This window comes from Manduca sexta, chromosome 4 (genome assembly GCF_014839805.1).
Source record: "Manduca sexta isolate Smith_Timp_Sample1 chromosome 4, JHU_Msex_v1.0, whole genome shotgun sequence".
NCBI classification, from domain to species: domain Eukaryota; kingdom Metazoa; phylum Arthropoda; class Insecta; order Lepidoptera; family Sphingidae; genus Manduca; species Manduca sexta.
In genome coordinates, this window is record NC_051118.1 from 5747677 (window position 1) to 5768240 (window position 20564).

At 35.0% G+C, this 20564-nt stretch overlaps 1 protein-coding gene across 1 annotated transcript; it reads right to left on the reverse strand.

Annotated features, from left to right (window-relative positions):
- Window positions 1-1605: 1605 nt before the first annotated feature.
- Window positions 1606-20421, reverse strand: LOC119188536 (UDP-glucose 4-epimerase-like). Its single transcript, XM_037442673.1, is given in 8 exon segments — window positions 1606-2597; window positions 6982-7153; window positions 7874-7987; window positions 8803-8874; window positions 8877-8981; window positions 9326-9439; window positions 11477-11738; window positions 20087-20421. Coding segments are annotated over 8 exon segments (1092 nt in total). The 5' UTR covers window positions 20107-20421; the 3' UTR covers window positions 1606-2364.
- Between the last annotated feature and the right edge of the window lie 143 nt (window positions 20422-20564).

Sequence of the window (20564 nt, forward strand, 5' to 3'; positions counted from 1 at the left end):
AGTATAGGATGACTTGTTTGAATACACTATTATTATATAGTTATGTTTATCATTTATTATTATAAGTTAATTTACAAAAGGTAACCCGGTAGGAATCGGCTTGTATGGACGCTTCGCCACTGGTATCTCAATATTAGCCAATCACAACGGCCCTATGTCTACGCACTACGAAGGCTGCCATGTCGTCAGCACTGAGAAACAGACTTGTTATCACAGCAATGCTCCGTCCTTAGATAAAGAACGTCAATGAATAAGGGGGTAAATCTGTACAATTTAAATAAATGTTAGAAGTTATTAAAAAATAATTTGAAACTATCCTAAAAATAAATATAATTCACTGGTTCTTGAACTTTGGTCAACATTTGGTATTGAATATATAAAAAATAATTATGGCAACATAATAGGAACGTACGTTGGTCATAAACTATAACTTAAAATATTCGACAATAAATTAAACACACAGCCAACACAGGCTTCAATATTCGATACAGAAAATAATTAACTAGAAATTAAAAAGTAAATAAATTATGCCACATTTATTTCGTCGTGTTCACAAGTTGTAAATAAAATCTCTTAATAAATCGATATTTTTTTCTGGGCACCGATTTAACAATCACGATTTATTTCATCTGATTCACATTAAAAATATAACAATCATCTCGATTCATGATTATTGTTATTTATTTATTATTCCACCAGTTTGAAACTGTTTTTACCTTGGCCCAATAGCGTACAAGAAAGCCCAAGTATTTGAGTAAGAAATATAACGAATCCTCTATATAACGAATAAAAATTAATATTTAATAATCAAGTAAAATAGTCATTTAAAAATTTCATAAATTTTGTTTAATTTTTAACTCATATAATATTACGGATTAAATAACTTCACATGTTTGATTATAAATTTTATATGTTTAATACTCGCAGGAATGTATATTATGAATGTGAAAGGAAACTAACTAATTTAATCGGACCTTCCACGCAATGGCCTAATAATTTTTAAATATCGATAAACCGATATCTCGCCTCCATCCACAATATCTATAAAAGTGTTATTAAGTTGGCAGTTTATTTATGTACGGAGTCAAAAGTATCGATACTTGATTTTTATGGCTTTTGAAGGTAGACGAGCTCACGACCCACTTGTCAGTAGTACCAGAAGCAAGCCGTTACCTACATAAAAACTGCAATGAATAGGAATACCGAGTCGTGATCCAATCAAACATATAAGCTAAAAGAATCGTATCGATAATTATTTAGTATCGATATTTGATACTACCTTACAATTTCACAAACTATCGATACCAATTAACTCAATTCCGAATGTTTTTCGATGTCGATTTTTTTTATTAATTGGTCTAGCACTTTGGATGTTTCGATATACATAATAAGGCATGTGTTTTGGTGTCATCTAGCATTCTATATAGCACTGATTTTCTATAACTATAATTGTGTACTATTTTATCACAAATTCTATATCGACTACTATTCTGTATTTGCAAGCACTATATTTTACAAGTGTGTATTACATTCTAAGGTAACATTTTGGAAAAGTACCCGCAAAATCACAATAAAATACATGAGGCATGAAATAGCAAAATGGTGTCCGTTGTCGGTCGCATTGAGTTTTTTTTTTTATAAAATTGGATTTTTCTACATTGGTTACATTTGGAATGGTGTTTATCTAGAATCGGAATTTCAGGATATTGTTAGCAAGCGGTCTGGGGCTTCGAATTCAATTGAACGTCGATAATTATTGAACTGCATAAAGAATAAACTTGTAACTGCCCGCTTCCAATGTGATTGGCTTATGAAACACGGGAACACGTCTGGTAAACAAAACTGAGTATCAAATGTTATCGACAAGAACTCCGTATTTACATATTAAAATATTTTAGTATTTGTACCATATTCAACATTCGATAAATGTCTCTTGACTTACACAAGGGTATCTATAGCTAGATCGGGGATGGTTTGACGCAGATTATCAATCAACGCATCAATTCACCTAACGATATATTTCGATAAGAGGATGATTAAATCGATTTTTTTATACCTAATAGCTAATCATTTTACAGCCATAGTTAAGTGTTCCAAAGAAGTAAAAGTGATAAAGCGATCGGGCGTCCAGTAGTTGTCGTTTTCTTGAATTCTTATATTTCAGTTTTAATATACAGGTAAATCTAAATAAGTCAAGTATTAGTTGCACAATCCGCTCATTTCTCTTTAAAATCAGCCTCGTGATCGTAGCACTGAAGCCTTAGGTAAATGATAAAATAAAATTTGACGTGTTTTAAAAACTGTTCTCTAAAAAAATCACTCATTATCGAAGTTGCGATCTTGTGGACTGTAAGGTTCCTATACCTACGCCTGATACCCCTTAGGGTTGTCCCGCTGCCAGCGCCACGTGTCGCGACACATGTCTGGCAGGTCGCGTGTGGCGCGCCACGCCAGCAGGCGGGCGGCGAGCGCCACGTCTGCGTAGTTAGCCGCCACGTCGCCCGCGCGCCGCCCCACCACGCGGTACGGCACCGACCGACCGCTGGCCTCCTCGAACGCTTTCACCATCTGCAGGACCGAGTAGCCTGTGCCCGTGCCTGTGAACGAAATAAATATTAAATAAGTCAGTAAAATACTTTACGATTACACTAAATTAAAAATACAGGTTAAAGAATTTAAAACAAATATCTGTTGGAGATTGTAACCTTCGTCGTGACTTATTATTTTTTATATGTTCTATTTTTAGAACTAATTGTATTTTGTTTGCCATAGTTACTTCTCTTTAGTCCGAAATAAACACTCATGTCAATAACATCTTTTACTAACTTTATTTAATTACTAAGAACATATACCATATTTACAACACGTTATCAGCACGAACGCTTAGTTCTTAGTTTTTTCACGTTATTTGGTAAAATAAAGTTGTATATATTTTTTGTGTGACTAGGAAATAGTAATAGTCTGAAAATGTCACATGAATCTGGAGATGTTTCGAGTGTGAAAAATTCCCCGTCGTCGAGCTCATCTTTTACATTTTCATGTTTGAGGAATAAAGATGGATATCCTACATGGAAATTTAAGATGCGCAATTACCTTATGCATGAGGATCTGTGGGAAACAATCGGTGGATACCCAAATGGAGACACAACCCCTGCCTCTACAAAGGTACGCAAAGACGCAAAGGCATTAGCAAAGATATGCTTATCAGTAGAAGGTGCAGCGATAACCCATATAAGATGTGCGAAAACTGCATCTGAGGCATGGACTTGTTTGCAAAAAGCCTTTGAAGATAAGGGAATAGGACGAAGATTATTTTTGGAGCGTAGACTGTACAGGTTGAGTCTATCAGAGTTCAAAAATATTGAACTATATATTAACGCAGTTATGTCAACCGCACAGGATCTTGCGGATATTGATGTAGTCATAGAGGACAAGTCTATTGCTGCAATACTTTTGGGAGGTCTAACTCCAAGGTATGAACCTCTCATTATGGCTTTAGAAAATTGCAATGTAGACGTGACTACAGAGTTGGTGAAAACAAAACTGCTTAATGAAATGTCCAAAGATGTGGCTACATCATTAGACTCTGTCTTTCATGCGAAGAAGAAGCCTAAGTCAATGAAGAAGAATATAGTTTGTTATGAGTGCAAGACACCTGGACATAAGAGACCAGACTGTCCACAGAGAAACAAGAAGGAGAAAGGCAATGCGGTAAATACCAATGATACGATATTTACAAGTCTTAATACTTCTGGAAACCCAAGAAAGGACATAATTTATGTAGATTCAGGTTGTACTAGACACATGACTTCTAGACGGGACTGGTTTCAGAATATCTCGATACAGAATCAAGGTTCTGTTACTGTCGCAAATGGAGAACAGATTAAGTGCTGCGGAATTGGAAATATTTCAATAAACACGCCCGAGAACGTGGTCAACAATATTAGTGATGTTGCTTATATACCAGATTTGAAAGCTAGTTTGTTATCTGTATATAAAACTGTTGAAAAGGGTTTTATTTGTGTTTTTGATAAAAATGGATGTAACTTTTATAAATCTGATACTTTTAATTTTACAGGTGAATCTGTTGCTCATGCCTCGCCCTGTGGTGGACTGTACGTTTTAGATGGTACTGTAAATGTTTCCGAGAATGTGGCGGATAATTTTTGACACAAGATGTGCACTCTGGCTGTCAGGATAGTTATCAAATTTGGCATAAGAGGTTAGGACATTTGTGTCGTATAGGCATGAACCAACTGAAAAATCACAAGGTAGGTATAAAGTATACAGGAGTAGATAAAACTAGTTGTATCGCTTGCGTGGAAGGTAAACAAGCAAGAAAACCTTTCAAAAGGTTAGCGTTTAATAGGGCTACTTCCCTTTGGAACTGATCCATATGGATTTGATGGGACCGGTGTCTACAACTTCTTTTCAAGGAAATAGATATATGTTGACAATAGTAGACGATTATACGCGAAAAGTGTTTGCTTATTTTATTTCTTCTAAAACAGAAGTCAAAGATATATTTTGTGTGTTTCAATGTTTTGTTGAAAATCAGTTAGATAAAACAATTAAAGCAATTAGGACTGATGGAGGTAAGGAGTTCGTGAATAAAGAGTTTGTTGATTATCTTGCTTCAAAAGGTATTGAACATCAAACAACGACGCCTTATAGTCCTCAGCAAGTTGGAGTAGCGGAACGCACCCATCGTTCGGTTACAGAAAAGGCAAGAACGTTGCTAGCTGAAAGTTCACTACCGAAAGCATTCTGGGAAGATGTATTCCAAGTTGCCATTTACCTTAAGAATAGGTCTCCTCATCGAGCCTTAGGTGGACAAATTCCTTATGACAAATGGTATGGACGAAAAGGTGATCTTAGCCATCTAAAAGTATTTGGTTGTAGAGCTCTAGTCCATATACCTTCGTGGCACAGGAAGAAATTAGATGTCAAGGCACAGGAAGCAATTTTCGTCGGTTATTCTGAAAATCCAGGCACTTATATTTTTAGGGATCCTGCTAACCCACGAAAAGTTATTATATCCAGAGATGCAACCTTTTTTGAAAATTGCTTTACAGCGCTAAAGCAGAAGCAATCTGTCGCACAGTCAAAATCTATATTGTTATTTGATAAGCAAAAAGAGATTGAGTCTGAGTTTGATCATGACTGTCAATTCTATGACTGTGATGAGAGTATCAGCCCGGCGGCTGAAGCAACTTTACCAGTAAATCTAGAAAGTACAAAAGAGTCAGTGACTCTGGAAGAGCGAGAGTCTCTCATTGACTTAAGGCTGCCTAGTGTGGAAGAAGAGACAGCGAATTTGGAACAGGAATCGCACCCTGAGCGCAGATACCCTTCCAGAGACAGAAAAACAACAAATTTTTATAAAGCTTACAATACGTCAATGGTAGATTCTAATGAACCTACGACATATTACGAAGCTACTCATGCCGATGATGCTCATAAGTGGCACCATAATATGGCTGGTGAGTATAGTTCTTTAATGAAACTCCATACAAGGAATTTAGTAGATAAGCCTAAAAAAAGGTTATGCCATGTAAATGGATTTACAAAATTAAACTACCAAACTCTATGGTAAAGAACTTATGATATTGGGAATTTTGTTGATGACATAATAGTCTTCTTTAAATCTAATTTGACATTTGACACTGTCAAGAATTTGAATTTTTGAGAAGATTTGTCGAAATATTTTTCATTAAAAGATCTCGGAATATTGAAATGTTATTTGGGACTACAAGTTGAAAGTGATTCCGAGAGTATAAGGTTGAACCAGCGAAATTATATTCTTTCTATATTAGAAAAATTTAATATGAAGGATTGTAAGGCCGTGGATACTCCATTAATTAAAAGAATATGGAAAAAGAATGGATGGTCAAGTCGGTGAGTCTTATCCTTATCAAAACTTAATAGGATGCCTCATGTATCTAGCGGTAAACACACGACCAGACATCGCTTACGCCACGAGCTATTTAAGTCAATTTAATACGTGTTTTACTAAAGAACACTGGAATGCTGCTAAAAGGATTCTGCAATACCTAAAAGTTACCCTAAACTATTCATTGGTTTACAGGAAGAATAGAGAACCTTTAAAGGGTTATTTTGACTCAGACAGGGCAAACTGTCCAATCGACAGAAGGTCATACACCGGTTATGTTTACAAGTTAAGTGGAGGTCCAGTATCATGGGAATCAAGAAGCAACCTACTGTTGCGTTAAGTTCGGCCGAGTCAGAATATATGGCATTAGCGTCTGCCACGAAGGAAGCGTGTTACTTACGTCGGTTTATATACGAGATAACAGGTATACTTTGTTCAGTTAACTTAGCTTCTGACAGCCAAAGTGCCATTAATCTTGTTCGAAATCCTGTACACCACAGCAGGACGAAGCATATAGATACTAGGTTTCACTTTATTAGGGAAAAGGTATCTAATAATATTGTTAAGTTAGAATATATACAAAGTAACGATATGCCTGCTGATGTACTAACGAAGGCCCTCGGACCTCTAGCACACAAACGATGTGTAGTTAACTTAGGTTTAGAAACTTAATTATTTTATTTGTTTTGTTTCTGTCACAACTGCGATTAAGGGCGGCTGTTGGAGATTGTAACCTTCGTCGTGACTTATTATTTTTTATATGTTCTATTTTTAGAACTAATTGTATTTTGTTTGCCATAGTTACTTCTCTTTAGTCCGAAATAAACACTCATGTCAATAACATCTTTTTACTAACTTTATTTAATTACTAAGAACATATACCATATTTACAACAATATCTTTTTTAATGTTTTTATCTTTACAAGTAGTATTTTTAACTTTTTAGAGTTACATAGTGTAGAACATACAAATATATCATTTTAGTTAAAAATAAAAACAAAGAATTTAAAAAAAACCTCAGCACCAACTTCAAAAATCTTTGAAATCCTGCTTGAAGGACCAAAATTAAAAAACTCAAAAACACGTACCCAAGTTAATAGCATGGAATCCATTGAAGCCGGGCTGTCGGAACAGTTTGAGCGCACGCGCATGTCCGTCGGCGAGGTCGGCCACATGCACGTAGTCGCGCACGCCCGTGCCGTCCACCGTCTTGTAGTCGTTACCAAACACTTGCAGCTCGGGGAGACGACCCACTGCCACCTGAGAACGGGTTCATAGCTCGGTCAGGGACACCTTGCGAGGTTTATAACGGAAAATAATTTTCATTTTACTCACTTTTTATATATATTTAATACCTATATTTCTGTATCTATGTTTAATTTGATAATGACAGACTATGATCATCCAGCTCCGCTACCAGCGACATTTTGTAATTTAAAATGATTTGCCTTAATTTCGATAAATATATTCTTTGACAACATATTTTACTTGATATTGTGGTGCGTCTAGTCTATTGATGATTTGTTTTATGGTTGCAAATAAAAATCTGAAGGTTATCCTAAATTATATAAATACAATTTCGAATAAAATAATTTGTCCCGGTATATAATTGATTTGTATTTTTCTGTCGTTATCAATGAGATCAATAAATTTTGACTACTTTTAGTAACCTATTTGTTGGTAGTAGGATATATTATATATCCGCCCGGATCCACCGTCACAAACAAACCCGCCATTGTACCATAAAGCCCGGTCCACATCAGTCTGTGTATCCGGTTCCAACAGGCCGGCATAATTGTGTCCGACGCGAGAGGTAATCATCTCGTCAGTCGACATTCTATATTGGACCCACTCCACTTACCATCAGGTGAAGTGGGGTCACTTTAACTTGGAGATAAAAATATTTTTGTTATTTGTGATTGTTTTCAAAAACAATAAATAAAAACAAAAAGTATTTTTATTTAAATCCTACGTATATACCTGTGATATATAAGGCATCAGGTTGTTGGGAATGCCCATGGGATCTTCCCCGATGCGTCCGCTGTGATGCGCTCCCACAGGGTTGAAGTAGCGCAGCGAGATTATTGCCCAGCTCTGGGAAACATTTTATACAGGGTGTGATTTATTGAATAAATCGAAAAACAATTAATTCAAGCCAGGAAAGAAATAAACAGGTTTTAAGGGCTTTGAATATCCAGACGGCCCGTGCAGAAGGAAAACATCAGTATAACTTTATCGAGTAACTTTTTTTAGGTTACAACAGTACTTTTGCTATTTAAAGCTATCTAAAACGTGACATTCTCATTACGATCGGCTCCAAACATCCACTTCAGCAGGTGAATGTTGTTCCTCGTGTAAAAGAATGTTAGAAGCGCTAATGTCCAAGTTGGGATTGGAATGGACTACCGAGACGAATGTCCGCAGGTTCAAAACCCAAACACACTTCTGACTTTCCTAGAGATATGTTTGGTATTCTTTGTGAATTATCCCTTGCTTTAACGATGAAGAAAAACACCGCGAGGAAACCTGCATACCTGAAAAGTTTTGTATAAGAATTTTGAGGATGTGTGAAGTCTGGCAATCCGCACTGAGCCAGCGTGGTAGACTAAGGCCTACCCCTCTCAGTAGTAGAGAAGGCCTGTGCTCAGCAGTGGGACAGTATGTAATGCAGGGCTGATATTATGTATTGATGAATTTAATTAAAAAATTCAACCGGTACTTATTAGATTTATCATATCCAAATATTTTTGTTTTACTTGCAACACTCTTTGGTTCGGTCCTAGGCCGTGCGGACGTACCTTTGTCATTGTGGTGTGTAAATAAACTATATCGAACAATTAACGGCTAATCATTTAGTATTTCGCCCTATAAAACCATCAGTACTGCCGTCGTAGTTACGAGGATGATACCTGATCGCTGAGGCACAGGTCCTTCATGATCTCCTCGCAGAAGTACTTGGACTTCCCGTAGGGGCTGGTGAGGAGTCGCCGGTGGGGTGCGCCTCGTTCATCGGCAGCGACTGAGGCTCTCCGTACACGGTGCAGGAGGAACTGTACACCAGCTTGTACACGCCGTATTTGCGCATTGTCTGGGAAAATAATTTATTGTAAATTAATAAAATAAATAGCACTGCTAAATCGAAAGTCCCAGGTTTGGACTCCAGTTTGGTCACACGAAAATTAAAGTGAGCAATGTGTGAAATCGTCGAGTAAACCCGTATACTTGAAAATTCTACGTTTGGTTATACTAGCAAGATCTGGCAAGATATTGCGCAAGAACTTCAGAATTTTGAGGGTAAGTGAAGTCCGCCAAATGTGGACTAAGACCTAATCCCTCTCAGTAGCAGAGCAGGCCCGTGCTCATTTTATAATACAGGGCTAATATTATGGTTTACCGCAAATCATTTTAAGAGCAATTGTTCTAAAATCTGACCTCGAACAGAGTGCAGGTGCCTGTTATATTCGCCTGGTAGTACTCGAGCGGCTTCTGCACCGATTCGCCGACCGCCTTCAGCGCTGCGAAGTGGATCACAGAGTCTATTTTGTGCTGGAACAAACAGTAATCATAGATAAAGTTTTAGGGCCTTAATAAATCTATATCAATTTTAACTTTTCGGACCACCAACATCTCAGATACCCCACCTGTACCCCCTCTGTCCATGAAGGCTGCAAAGTCATCGAAACGTCGGGAGATAAAAAACCGACAAAAATCCGAAAAACAGTTTCTTAAAATCAAACTCACTTTGATTAAAATTTCAAGTAGACAATCTAACTAACGTATTGAATTATTTAATAAACAAAAGTTGAGTTGACGTTTAAGAGCTTGTTATCAGCTGAGTCGGCGTTGTTAAAAATACAAAACTCAGCTGCCAAAATCCGTCCGTTATGCTGTGGACTTTAAGATATCATTTGAGATGTTGATTTCTTTTTATCAAACAAGGACTATCTTAAGATGTTGGCCATAACTTGAAACCATCTCAGCTGATATCGCACTGTCGTTACTTGAGTTGCATCTATTAACACGACCTTCAGATTCATAGATAAAATTAGACATAGCCTTTTATGGGGTAGTCAGAGTTGCAACTCATTCAACCAGCTGTTAGGTTGATTCTGTGTCAATAATAGAGTTTAAAAATACCAATATAATAAAATAAAAATATTTTTTAATAAATATTAAAATATTTTTTTACGAATAATATATGAGAACTCGTGGTAATACCACTAAATCTCACGTACTACTATGATTACTACGATCGGTGCCATTCATGGATAATTGTCGCGACGTTACTATCATTATCAAACTCGAACAAGTGCAAAATAATATCAAAATCTATATTTTTAAATTATGAACAGTACAATTAATTCACAATTTTTTTTGGTCTTACAAATTATTCTAAGTATCCACATTTTGGTCCCAAAACGACTATAAAATCACGATGAAGCTATGTATGTTATTAATTATGGTCCTTCGTTTACCGTAGCAAGTAAACAACATTTCATTAGGTATTATAATAGTGTTGTTTTAGTCTACTTGCTTATCTTTACTAACATGTTGAAGTATTTTGTAAACATAAATGGACAGAGTTATGGCAAATTGTACTATGAACTACTTTTAACAAACATTTGTGGATTGTTATTTGTTACAGCTGGTATTTTCTTCGTATAACAAAGTGTGAATTGGTTGACACATACTTTTTTGTATCAAGATATGAATAGATATTGGCGTATTTTTATTAGTTAACATATCATGACCAATTTAACACAAAACAAAAACTAAGACAAACGTAAATAAACCTTAAAGAGAAGACGGTAAGAATCGGATTGTATGGACGCTTCGCAACTGTTTATTAGTAAAGTATTTGCATGTTAAATATTAATTCATTTTTGAATAATTTCTAGGTTGGTACATTTTGGAATAACTGGGTCCAATTATATATGAAACGGCTGCCATGATTCTGAAACTATGAAGCTACTGCTAAGCTAGACTTGATTTCTCCCGGGAACGGACTTTAATGAGACGGAATCATGAGTAGAATCTATTTAGTTTATAAGTTCATGGCCTCGCTTCGTATTTGGTACCGTTCTAAGAATAATAAATAGTAAGTAAAATAATAAGCACTTTAAAGTATGAGAGATTCGTTTTTTATTTCAACTAAATGACGAGACGAGTATGCCGCTTGTCTAATGGTATGCAATACGACCATATACAGTAACGACACCATACACAACTTTGAATTACAGTCAACTTGAGACATGAGATGTTAAGCCTCATAATGCTCAGTAATTACGCTGACTATAACGTCTTTTAAATCGGAACCCAACAATGCAAGCACACTGCCGCTTGACGGTAGAAATAGACACATACAAATAGCTGCTAGAAGAGATTTATACTCACACTGGTGCACTTTACGCGGTATATATTCTGTCCTAGGATGAGATGGAGGTAAGCCTGCTATTCCGGGCAAAATTCCAAACTCTAGGCTGATACTGATTGGAAGAACATCACTGCCCGACCCGAGAATGGAACACGACACCTCACCACGCAGTCTTACAATTCAAACGCCACAGTTAATTTAATACTCACATTTTCAAATATATTGCTCAAAGCTTTCGCATCCCTTATATCCGCATGGTAGAAATATATCGTCTTCCCAGTCAACTCCTCGATCCTGACCAGCGCCTCCGGTTTCTTCTGCCCCTCCGCTCGGTACGCGTTCGACAAATTGTCCACCACTACGATGTCGAACGGGTCTGCCTCGCTCTGGTTCTCTAGTAGAGATATCACCGTGTGAGAGCCCACGTACCCAGCGCCGCCAGTCACTAGTATTGCCGGGTGCATTGTGGTGCTGTGGAATGAAACGTGTTATGTAAAATTATTAATAATATTAGCCCTGTATTATATACTGTCCCACTGCTGGGTACGGGCCTCCTCTACTATTGAGAACGATTAGGTCTTAGTCCACCACGCTGGTCCAGTGCGAGTTGGTAACTTCACACATCCTCAAAATTCTTAAAGAGAACTTCTAAGGTATGTAGATTTCTTCACAATGTTTCCTTCATATTGATAATTCACAAAGAATATACACATGAATTTAGAAAAGTCAGAGGTGTGTGCCCTTGGGATTTGAACCTGCGGACATTCGTCTCGACAGTCCGTTCCACACCCAACTAGGCTATCGTCCCTGTCTATACTAATATTATAAAGAGTAAAAGTTTGCGAGTTTGTTTGTTTGTAGGAACTAATCTCTGGAACTACTGAACCGATTTTGAAAATTCTTTCTCCAATAGAAGGCTACATTACTCCTGAGTGCTATAGGATACTAACCAGAGAAAATATAAAACAAGACTATTATCGCGGGAAAAGGTTTAATTAATATACAGATCTAACATTATATATGACATAAAATAGCGAAATGTAAGTATAACTATATCATACCTACATACAGTGCATCTTTTTTAATGGTGAGAAAAATATCAAAATAGCCGGATCCCGCCACCTTGTCAGGACTATGGAGCGTATTAACATTTGTCGGGCGCGATTCCGGGATAACACTGCGCAGTAAACCCATTATCATGACCCGGGAATCGAAGCTCTCACTCAACACGGCATGGCAGTCGTACCACGTACGTGCAATATGCCAATCGTATAGAAATATTTAGATTTACAAACAAATATAAGAAACTGAATTCTAAAGGTCACACGAAGATTATAATTTAGAATTCAGCTACATAGTGCAGACGCTGTTTATAGATTTTGAATCACTACGAATATTAGATACCGATTTACAAAAGCAAGTCCCAAACGTCTTATCCAACCTTGGATATATTATAAGGAGAGTTAGTCATTTCTATATTCCAAAACGATAAGATTCAGCAAAAAATATCCTACAAAACATTTATAGGACATCGAAATAACAATTTTTCGGATCTTATCGCAATTTTTTATATTATAACTAGCTGACCCGACAGACGTCCCGTCTTAACTATGAATTTGCAACGTGCATTCTGTCAATCGCTGAAAGTAACTTTTCTTAAATCTAACGTTCTGCACAACTTCCTTAATTTTTTCTTTCATAAGATCCTTATCCTAACAATAACAAACACAACAAAAAAAAATAGTGAAATCAGTCCAGCCGTTCACGCGTGATGGCGTGACCAAGGGAAATAGAGATTAATTTTTATATATATATAGATTTGCTTCCGAGGTTTCGAAGACTGTTGTCTTCATAGTCATGGGGCAGACTGAGATGTAACATTCGCGTAAAAATAATAACACCTCACATCATCACGCATTTATCGCCAAAGGGGTATGCAGAGACTCAACCAGGGCACCAACTTTTCGCCAAGTTTGTTCTGTCCCACGATGGGATAGAGGGGGAGCCTATCGCCATATCGGGCACAAATTTCAGACTCCGGGCTGATACTGAGCAGAAAAACCCAAATACATATCACTTTACCCGACCCGGGATTCGAACCTAGAACCTCATAGCGCTGCCTATAGACCCAGTACAACTACACCGCCGATACAGTCAAAATGATAATAATACATCTACAAAATTCATAAAATACGGAAAGACGATACTTGGGTCATATATCAGCTTTTAGCTAACGTGGGTCGTTTTTATTATGTTTGCGTACGTTACGTCAGTATTACGCAAGTTGCTCAAACTCGTGGAGTTATTGACATACTAATAGTGTTGTATGCTAAAATAAATTTGGTACTCCTGAAAGCAAGTTTATACTAACAAAGTTTTGCTCACTCAGTTGTTATTGCATAAATAGTTTATGCACACGAAAAGTGTTTTTCATTATTATCATCATTAGCCGTAGGATGTCCACTGCTGAACACGGGCCTCCCCCAAAGATTTCCAGATCGACCTATTGGAAGCGGCCCGCATCCAGCGAACACCTGCGACTTTTATCAGGTCATCTGTCCCCCTCGTGGATGGACGTCCGATGCTATACTTATCTTTATAATAATATAGTTTAATTGTTTTTCAACATATACTTTTTTTTAATCTATTAGTTCTAGTTACTATAGCATCTCACAGTAATAAGGCATGTTAATAGATTCTTCATTTTGAAAAAAACAAAGGGAAATCATTTTCAAAATACATTATTAGAGCATCCTCAAATACAGCACCTACCTTGACGTTTTTCCAGATTTCAATTTTAGCTTTTTCTTCGACTTTTGTAATTTGTGTTTTTACGTTTTAATAGCTTTCGTGTCTAAATCAGTTGTCAATTTGTTATTATTATCTAGAATTAGATGTTTCTTAAACTCATCTCCGTAGTACCTACCTACATTGACATCACCTTTCTTATCGATTTTATCTCTTGACTCAACAATGAGAAAGTCAAATTCTACGTCAATATTTTTATCATGCTTTTTATACATTTACTCCATTTTAATATCATCAAGACTTATTCTATTAAGTTCTTCATCTAAATCCTCTAACTTCTTATCAGGTAAAACTGTATTGTAGTGCGTCGTAAAACGGCTGCTACTAAGTAATCTAACATTATTCTATGTTCACTTTACCATTAACACGAATGCCCTTATTTATTAGTACAAATGGTCGCGAATCCATTCTCATGTCCTCTAGAATAATTAACTTCACGCACTACTATGGTTGGTGTAAACATGCGGCCTCTCAAACAAAAATCACCCTAATATCTTCTTTATTAAATATAGTTTAGAATGCCGGCTTATTGGACGTGCAGTCACGTTTTATCTAACAATTAAACAATAAACAAGTTTCATGCAGTTGTGTTAACAATTGTTACTGTTCCATTGAATATGTAGAAAAGTAGCACTATAATGTATTAGTAACGCATTTATAAGGCTGACGTTCTATGACGTCTTATTTGTCTAATGATGTCCTTTAACTTTGAAACCGGTAGAGTATTGTATTTATTACTCGGGTCTGGTAGGCGTTGGAGTTATCTGAGAACCAGAATTTGTATCGGACGTATTATCACGTCTGAATCGTGTAACGGACTACTTTAGCTTAGAAACTGTTCGGATAGAATACTCCGGTGTCAGTATAAGTTGTGTAATAATTATTGCTTAATTTAGAGACAAAAATACATATGAAATGCTCGGGATCCGAATTTGTAACATACATGACGATAAATTCTTTGCTTATCATGGTTAAGCGGAAATGAACTCTAAACTGTTACTTCACGTACTGAACTTTGGCATGATCCCTGAACACACGTAATTGTTCTATGGCATATAAAATAACATAACTTTATTGCATAAGGTCAGTGCTATATACATAATAATCACAGATTACGTATGCAAAGACGTTTTATGATGTATTGACTTATTTGAGAAGACCTAACCTAACCTCAACTTTCATGAGCAATAATTTTTGCAAGATGCTTATCAATGCAGTACCATTTGTATGTTAATTTATGACAGAAAAATATTAAATTTAATTATTTTTTATAATAATGGAAATAAATAGCAATTAGACTATAGTAAGACTTTTTGTTATTAATTGCCAAACGTATTTCAAAGTGAGACTATATTAGGCACCAAAGAAAATATAATGACTACGTATAATTTATTTTGCTCATATTACTAGTTGCAAAATATTTATCACGAAGAGGTTATCAGACGGTTTCCTTGACACTGGCTTACGTAAGGTACAATATAATATCCCACATACATTTTAATTAACATTGAGGTTTAATGCAAGTATTGCTAATTAGAATTCAGGTTTCACTAATAATGAGTATGCATTACCGAGGTGTCATTTTATACTAAATCTTACTAATTTTATATTTACTAAGGCTTGTAAAAATGTTTGGATGTCTGTAAGTTAAAGCAGAAACTGCAAATTTCAGTTTTAAAGGGGGTGTATTTTCTGGGATCTAACTATGCTTATGCAATAACAAATCGAAATTACGTCTCTTGACGCCTATTGATTACTACCTACAGCAGAATGCGGAGGATGATGGTTCAGATTATATTTGTTGTATGTTTGACACTCACATCCAATGCCTTATCATTAAGTATATCGCCGAAGCCGAAAAGCGTCCACAGTACACATTAGGTTAAAATATAATGTCCAAAATAATTTACCTGGACATTTTGAACGTACCCAGACGTTTTTTGACGTGAAGTTGAGTTGAAATGTTCGCTAAAAAAATCATAAAATTCAAACTGGTGACAAAATTAGCGTAAGTAGTTTCATTGAGCTAGGAAAAAAATCGTTGTCATTAAAATGGGAACATCTAACCGGATTTTGAACACCTACGTTTATTACAATAGAGCTTTATCGAAACACAATAAACAGTTAATACCGTACAAATTTATCGTACAGTTAAATTATCGGCAGGCAATTGGGCAATATAGTTTTATAGTTATTTGCTACGTATTTTCATGCTCTTCAGGTATTTCAGTCGTGGCTAATCATCGATTAGATTTGAATCCCGAATACTAATATAAATTTAGTAAAGGCAATAAAGTAGGAGAAAGAAGTGATAGAGTCCCGACGCGGATATTGGCACGACGGATATTGGGATGGATTTGATATCCCTAATCCTTCATGGAAACGTAGATCCTGATGTTTGTTGATTTATGACTACTAGGTTATCGACAAGCATGTAGGACAGAAGATATTCACATATCCGTAGTTATGTACTCATGTTAAAGTTATCGCGCGGGACAATGGTACCAAAAGACGTTATTAGACGTTTTTTATGGCAAAGTTTACTTCGTTAGCAGTTGAAATCAAAATAGCTTAAAACAACACTCACTTTTAAAGTACATATGCAGTATATACGATTATCGTTTAAAGAAACAACTCGACGCTTAACAATCTAGTTGATTAAACCAATTGTATACACGCAGGTCAACAAAATGAAACCGTAACGAAACGCGATCATTTTTTACACATAAACGAAATGTATTTTTTTAAATCTTTGTGATCCGATGTAAAAAGGTAAAAGCCTTGTAGTTATTGTGATTATATTCACACTACACAAAATACTATTCATAATCACATAATTAGCGAGACCAATCATACTACTGTCAAAAGGAAAAAATATCCGAAAAAATATTTGCTTAAAATTTATCAATTAATAAAAAAAAATATAACGTACGTTACGTGAAATATACACAAACGTGGCAACTCGCACTAAACTCAAGTTCGGCACGACGGTGACGAGCGACGGTCGTCGGGTCAATAGCAAGCGGTTATCAAAACAGTGCGTACACGAGCAACGAATGAAGATACGGATAATATACGAATGACATACTATTCATTAATTCTACAGTAAAAGCAAGTTATGCGTGACGAATGCGCCCTCGCTGTGGTGCGGTCTCAGTATCGCTGTGGGGGTCTAGCTTTAGAAGTTGCGGATATTATACGACCGCGCACAAATACTAATGAATACACTAGTCCATAGCAGAAAATAACAAATTCTGCGAATTCAAAATCTCGAGTTTATAATGATAGTCATTGATAGAAACAGAATCGAATAAACCTCGTGGCAAAAATAAATAAATTACAAATTATTGGGATATTAATCTAAAACTCTCTTTAGTAACAATTGGAAACCATGATACGTATATATTTTAAGAGCCGCTTTATAAAAACAATAAAAAGTTTTATTGCGCGTGATATCTAACTATATTTATAAATAGCCTTATTTTCAGCATGGTCAAATGAAACGGTTAAATGTCCGCCAAAGCATATTCGGATATATATGTATCTATATAAAGTGCGAACATCACTTTTCTATTACAAATGAATAGTGTTATCAGCTTGTATCGCACTTGTTCAGCGTGTGATATTTAGTAATATGCGATAGTCAGCGACAATGTTTTGTAATTTATGATTGATGTATTTTAAATTGGCTGTTCGGATGCCCAATTTTAAATTTAACCGACGAGAAATAGACGGTTTTTGATAGATTACATGAATACATACTAATAATATACTATCCTACTGCTAGAATTTCTACTACCAAAAAGGTTTGGGCTTTTGTCTTACGCGCACCGTAGCGGCCTAAATCACACTGTAGTAGTATAGCTTTTATTTTTAATGAATTTTCAATTTATATTCAACCAACCAAGGAACGCAATAAGAGAAATATTAATATATCATTAGTAATAAATTTGTCAAGTTCCAACAAAGTTAAAAAAATAAAATGTTTACTTCTGTACATTGCTGTCATGCTCTCCTTTTATATTTATACATTTGGTAAATTTAAATAATAATTTGTTAAATCCAGCTAGCATGTAGGGGACATTAGATAATGGCCACTCAAAGGCACTAGTTGCACACCTGATTCAATAATTTATTGTATTACTTGCAATATCATAGATAACATTCAAGGTGTTGCATCAAGTGTTTTATGTTAGGGCATTGCCCCCCATAGCCTCCACAGCCCCAAGGTGATTCTATCATATTTTATACAACATTGTTTACATTCAACAATACTATGTTTTATATTGACTATATTTTTTTATATGATTTTATTTGTATTTAAACAAACTCCTTAGAAGTCTTTGGAAAGCATGGGAGGTATGATGATTCCCTAAAGCCCCCTCCCCTTCTCAGTCCTTAAAATTACTGCAAATTATGTAGCATTAGAGCTAATTAGCTGTTGGGTATAAATTATAAAATGCTGAATTTATTTGACAATAGAAAGTTTCGTTTTTGAAATGGTATTGGGAATACAAAGTCTTTATTACATTTGTGAAAAGTTGAGACTGTAATTTTCAACGTCTAGATAGGACTGTCAACAGCAAAAAATGTTATACCTATAAATTTGTAAATTTATAAGTAGATATTATAGCTTTGACTTTTCTGACAAACAACACCTTAGTCCCCGAGAGCATGAAGCCTGCAAAGTCTTGGAAACTTTGGGAGAAAATCATAATATAAAACCTGTGTAAAAAATCTGATGAATACAATTATTTTAATGTTCACTTGCGTACCTTAAAAATTGCATAAAAATACTTAAATTATTTAGTAATATTTCACATTATTATTGTTTTAGTAATGACTTAAATGTTTACCAATAATCATTTCGATCAAAAAACTTAATTTAGTAACATGAAAAATGCATTACCATCAGATTACTCAATAAAATATAACATCTTATCTATTTTTAAGTGAAGAACATAATCCAATTAATTTTCATATTCAATTAATCTCTAATATTGATGAAAATATGAGATTGCTGAATCACTTTTGATAATGTTTAACCAAGATAATGGAGGACTGTATTAAGTACCCACTTTGCTTTAATATTATTGTAAAATGTGCCACACACCCAGGACATGAAATGGTTAAGACAAATATTTACTCTTCATGTCCTGTAAAAGTAATACTTGGATGTAGGTAAGATTTGTGAAAAATCTTAGAGAGGTGTTTAGAGAAAAATTATGAAAAATACAGTTATTAATGTAAAACATTGAAATTAATTATCTATGGATATTATAATAAAGCAATTATTTCTTTGTGTGTTTAACAGCAGCTGTGTAAATTATTTGTTTATTATTTTAACTTTTATGTTATCATTACATATGAGTGGATGTTTTTAACCTTGCAAAATGTAATAAAATGCTGATAATAAAAAAAAAAAAAATTCATTGGATCGGAAAGTTCAATTATCACTTTTTGCCTGTGCTTGAATATTAGAAATTGCTGATATAATTTATGGAAGTGCTCTTAAAAAATGAGACAGGACTAACCAAATATTAGAAGAAAAATTTGCTTTTGTTTTCATTTACATGATACAAGAAGTGCGCTATTATGCCTTTTTCCATCAAAGCAATTTCTTAAGCTTATTTTTAAAAGGATATAAAACAAATCACATTATACATCACATCTGTTCTCCAACCTTAGATTTGTACCCATATCTCAATATTCAGTCTTTCTACACTACAACTAATCCAAAGAAACATCTTTTATGTGTATGATACTTAGGGCTGGAAAGTGACAGCCACTATATATCCTAGGAAAATGCATGGTTCAGCTGGATCTTTATTCAAGTATCAGATTTTCACACAAACTCGCAACATGAAAATACTAAAATAGACTTAACACACTAATATATATGAACCCATTTTGTTAATTGGTCCTAAAATTTATACCACAAAAATGTTTTTGTCCTATAAAATAAATAGGTAACATAAAAACAATATTTACTATAACTAGAAAAAACTCACCCGTTACAACCAGGCTTCATATTAAATTTATTTCCTATATTGAATCACGATTCACTCGTTTTTCAAACAAACTCAAGGATTGTTTATTTTATTCAAACGTATGCTTTCCTGAAATATTATTTCAGTATCACAAGACAAAGTAATCATTTAACGTAAATTACATTACGTCTGCGTCTTGTTCTTTAACATTGTAAACTTATTAGCATTTCACCGGTGTTTTTATTACAAAGTTATCATTTCGTATCAAGATTTAATTATTAATCATCCAATGAGAAATTCAAGTGGATTTTCCTCCCGCCTCACGTCATTCGGTTTCCGAATAAGTGTCAAAAGTATTTTTATTACTGTCAATGGGATTAGATTATCGAGTAGAGACTATAATAGAGACGGGTTCAAAATAGTAGGTACTCATGAAATTAACAATAATATTACAAATAAATTATAATTCAATTGATAAATAATACTATTTACTGATAAA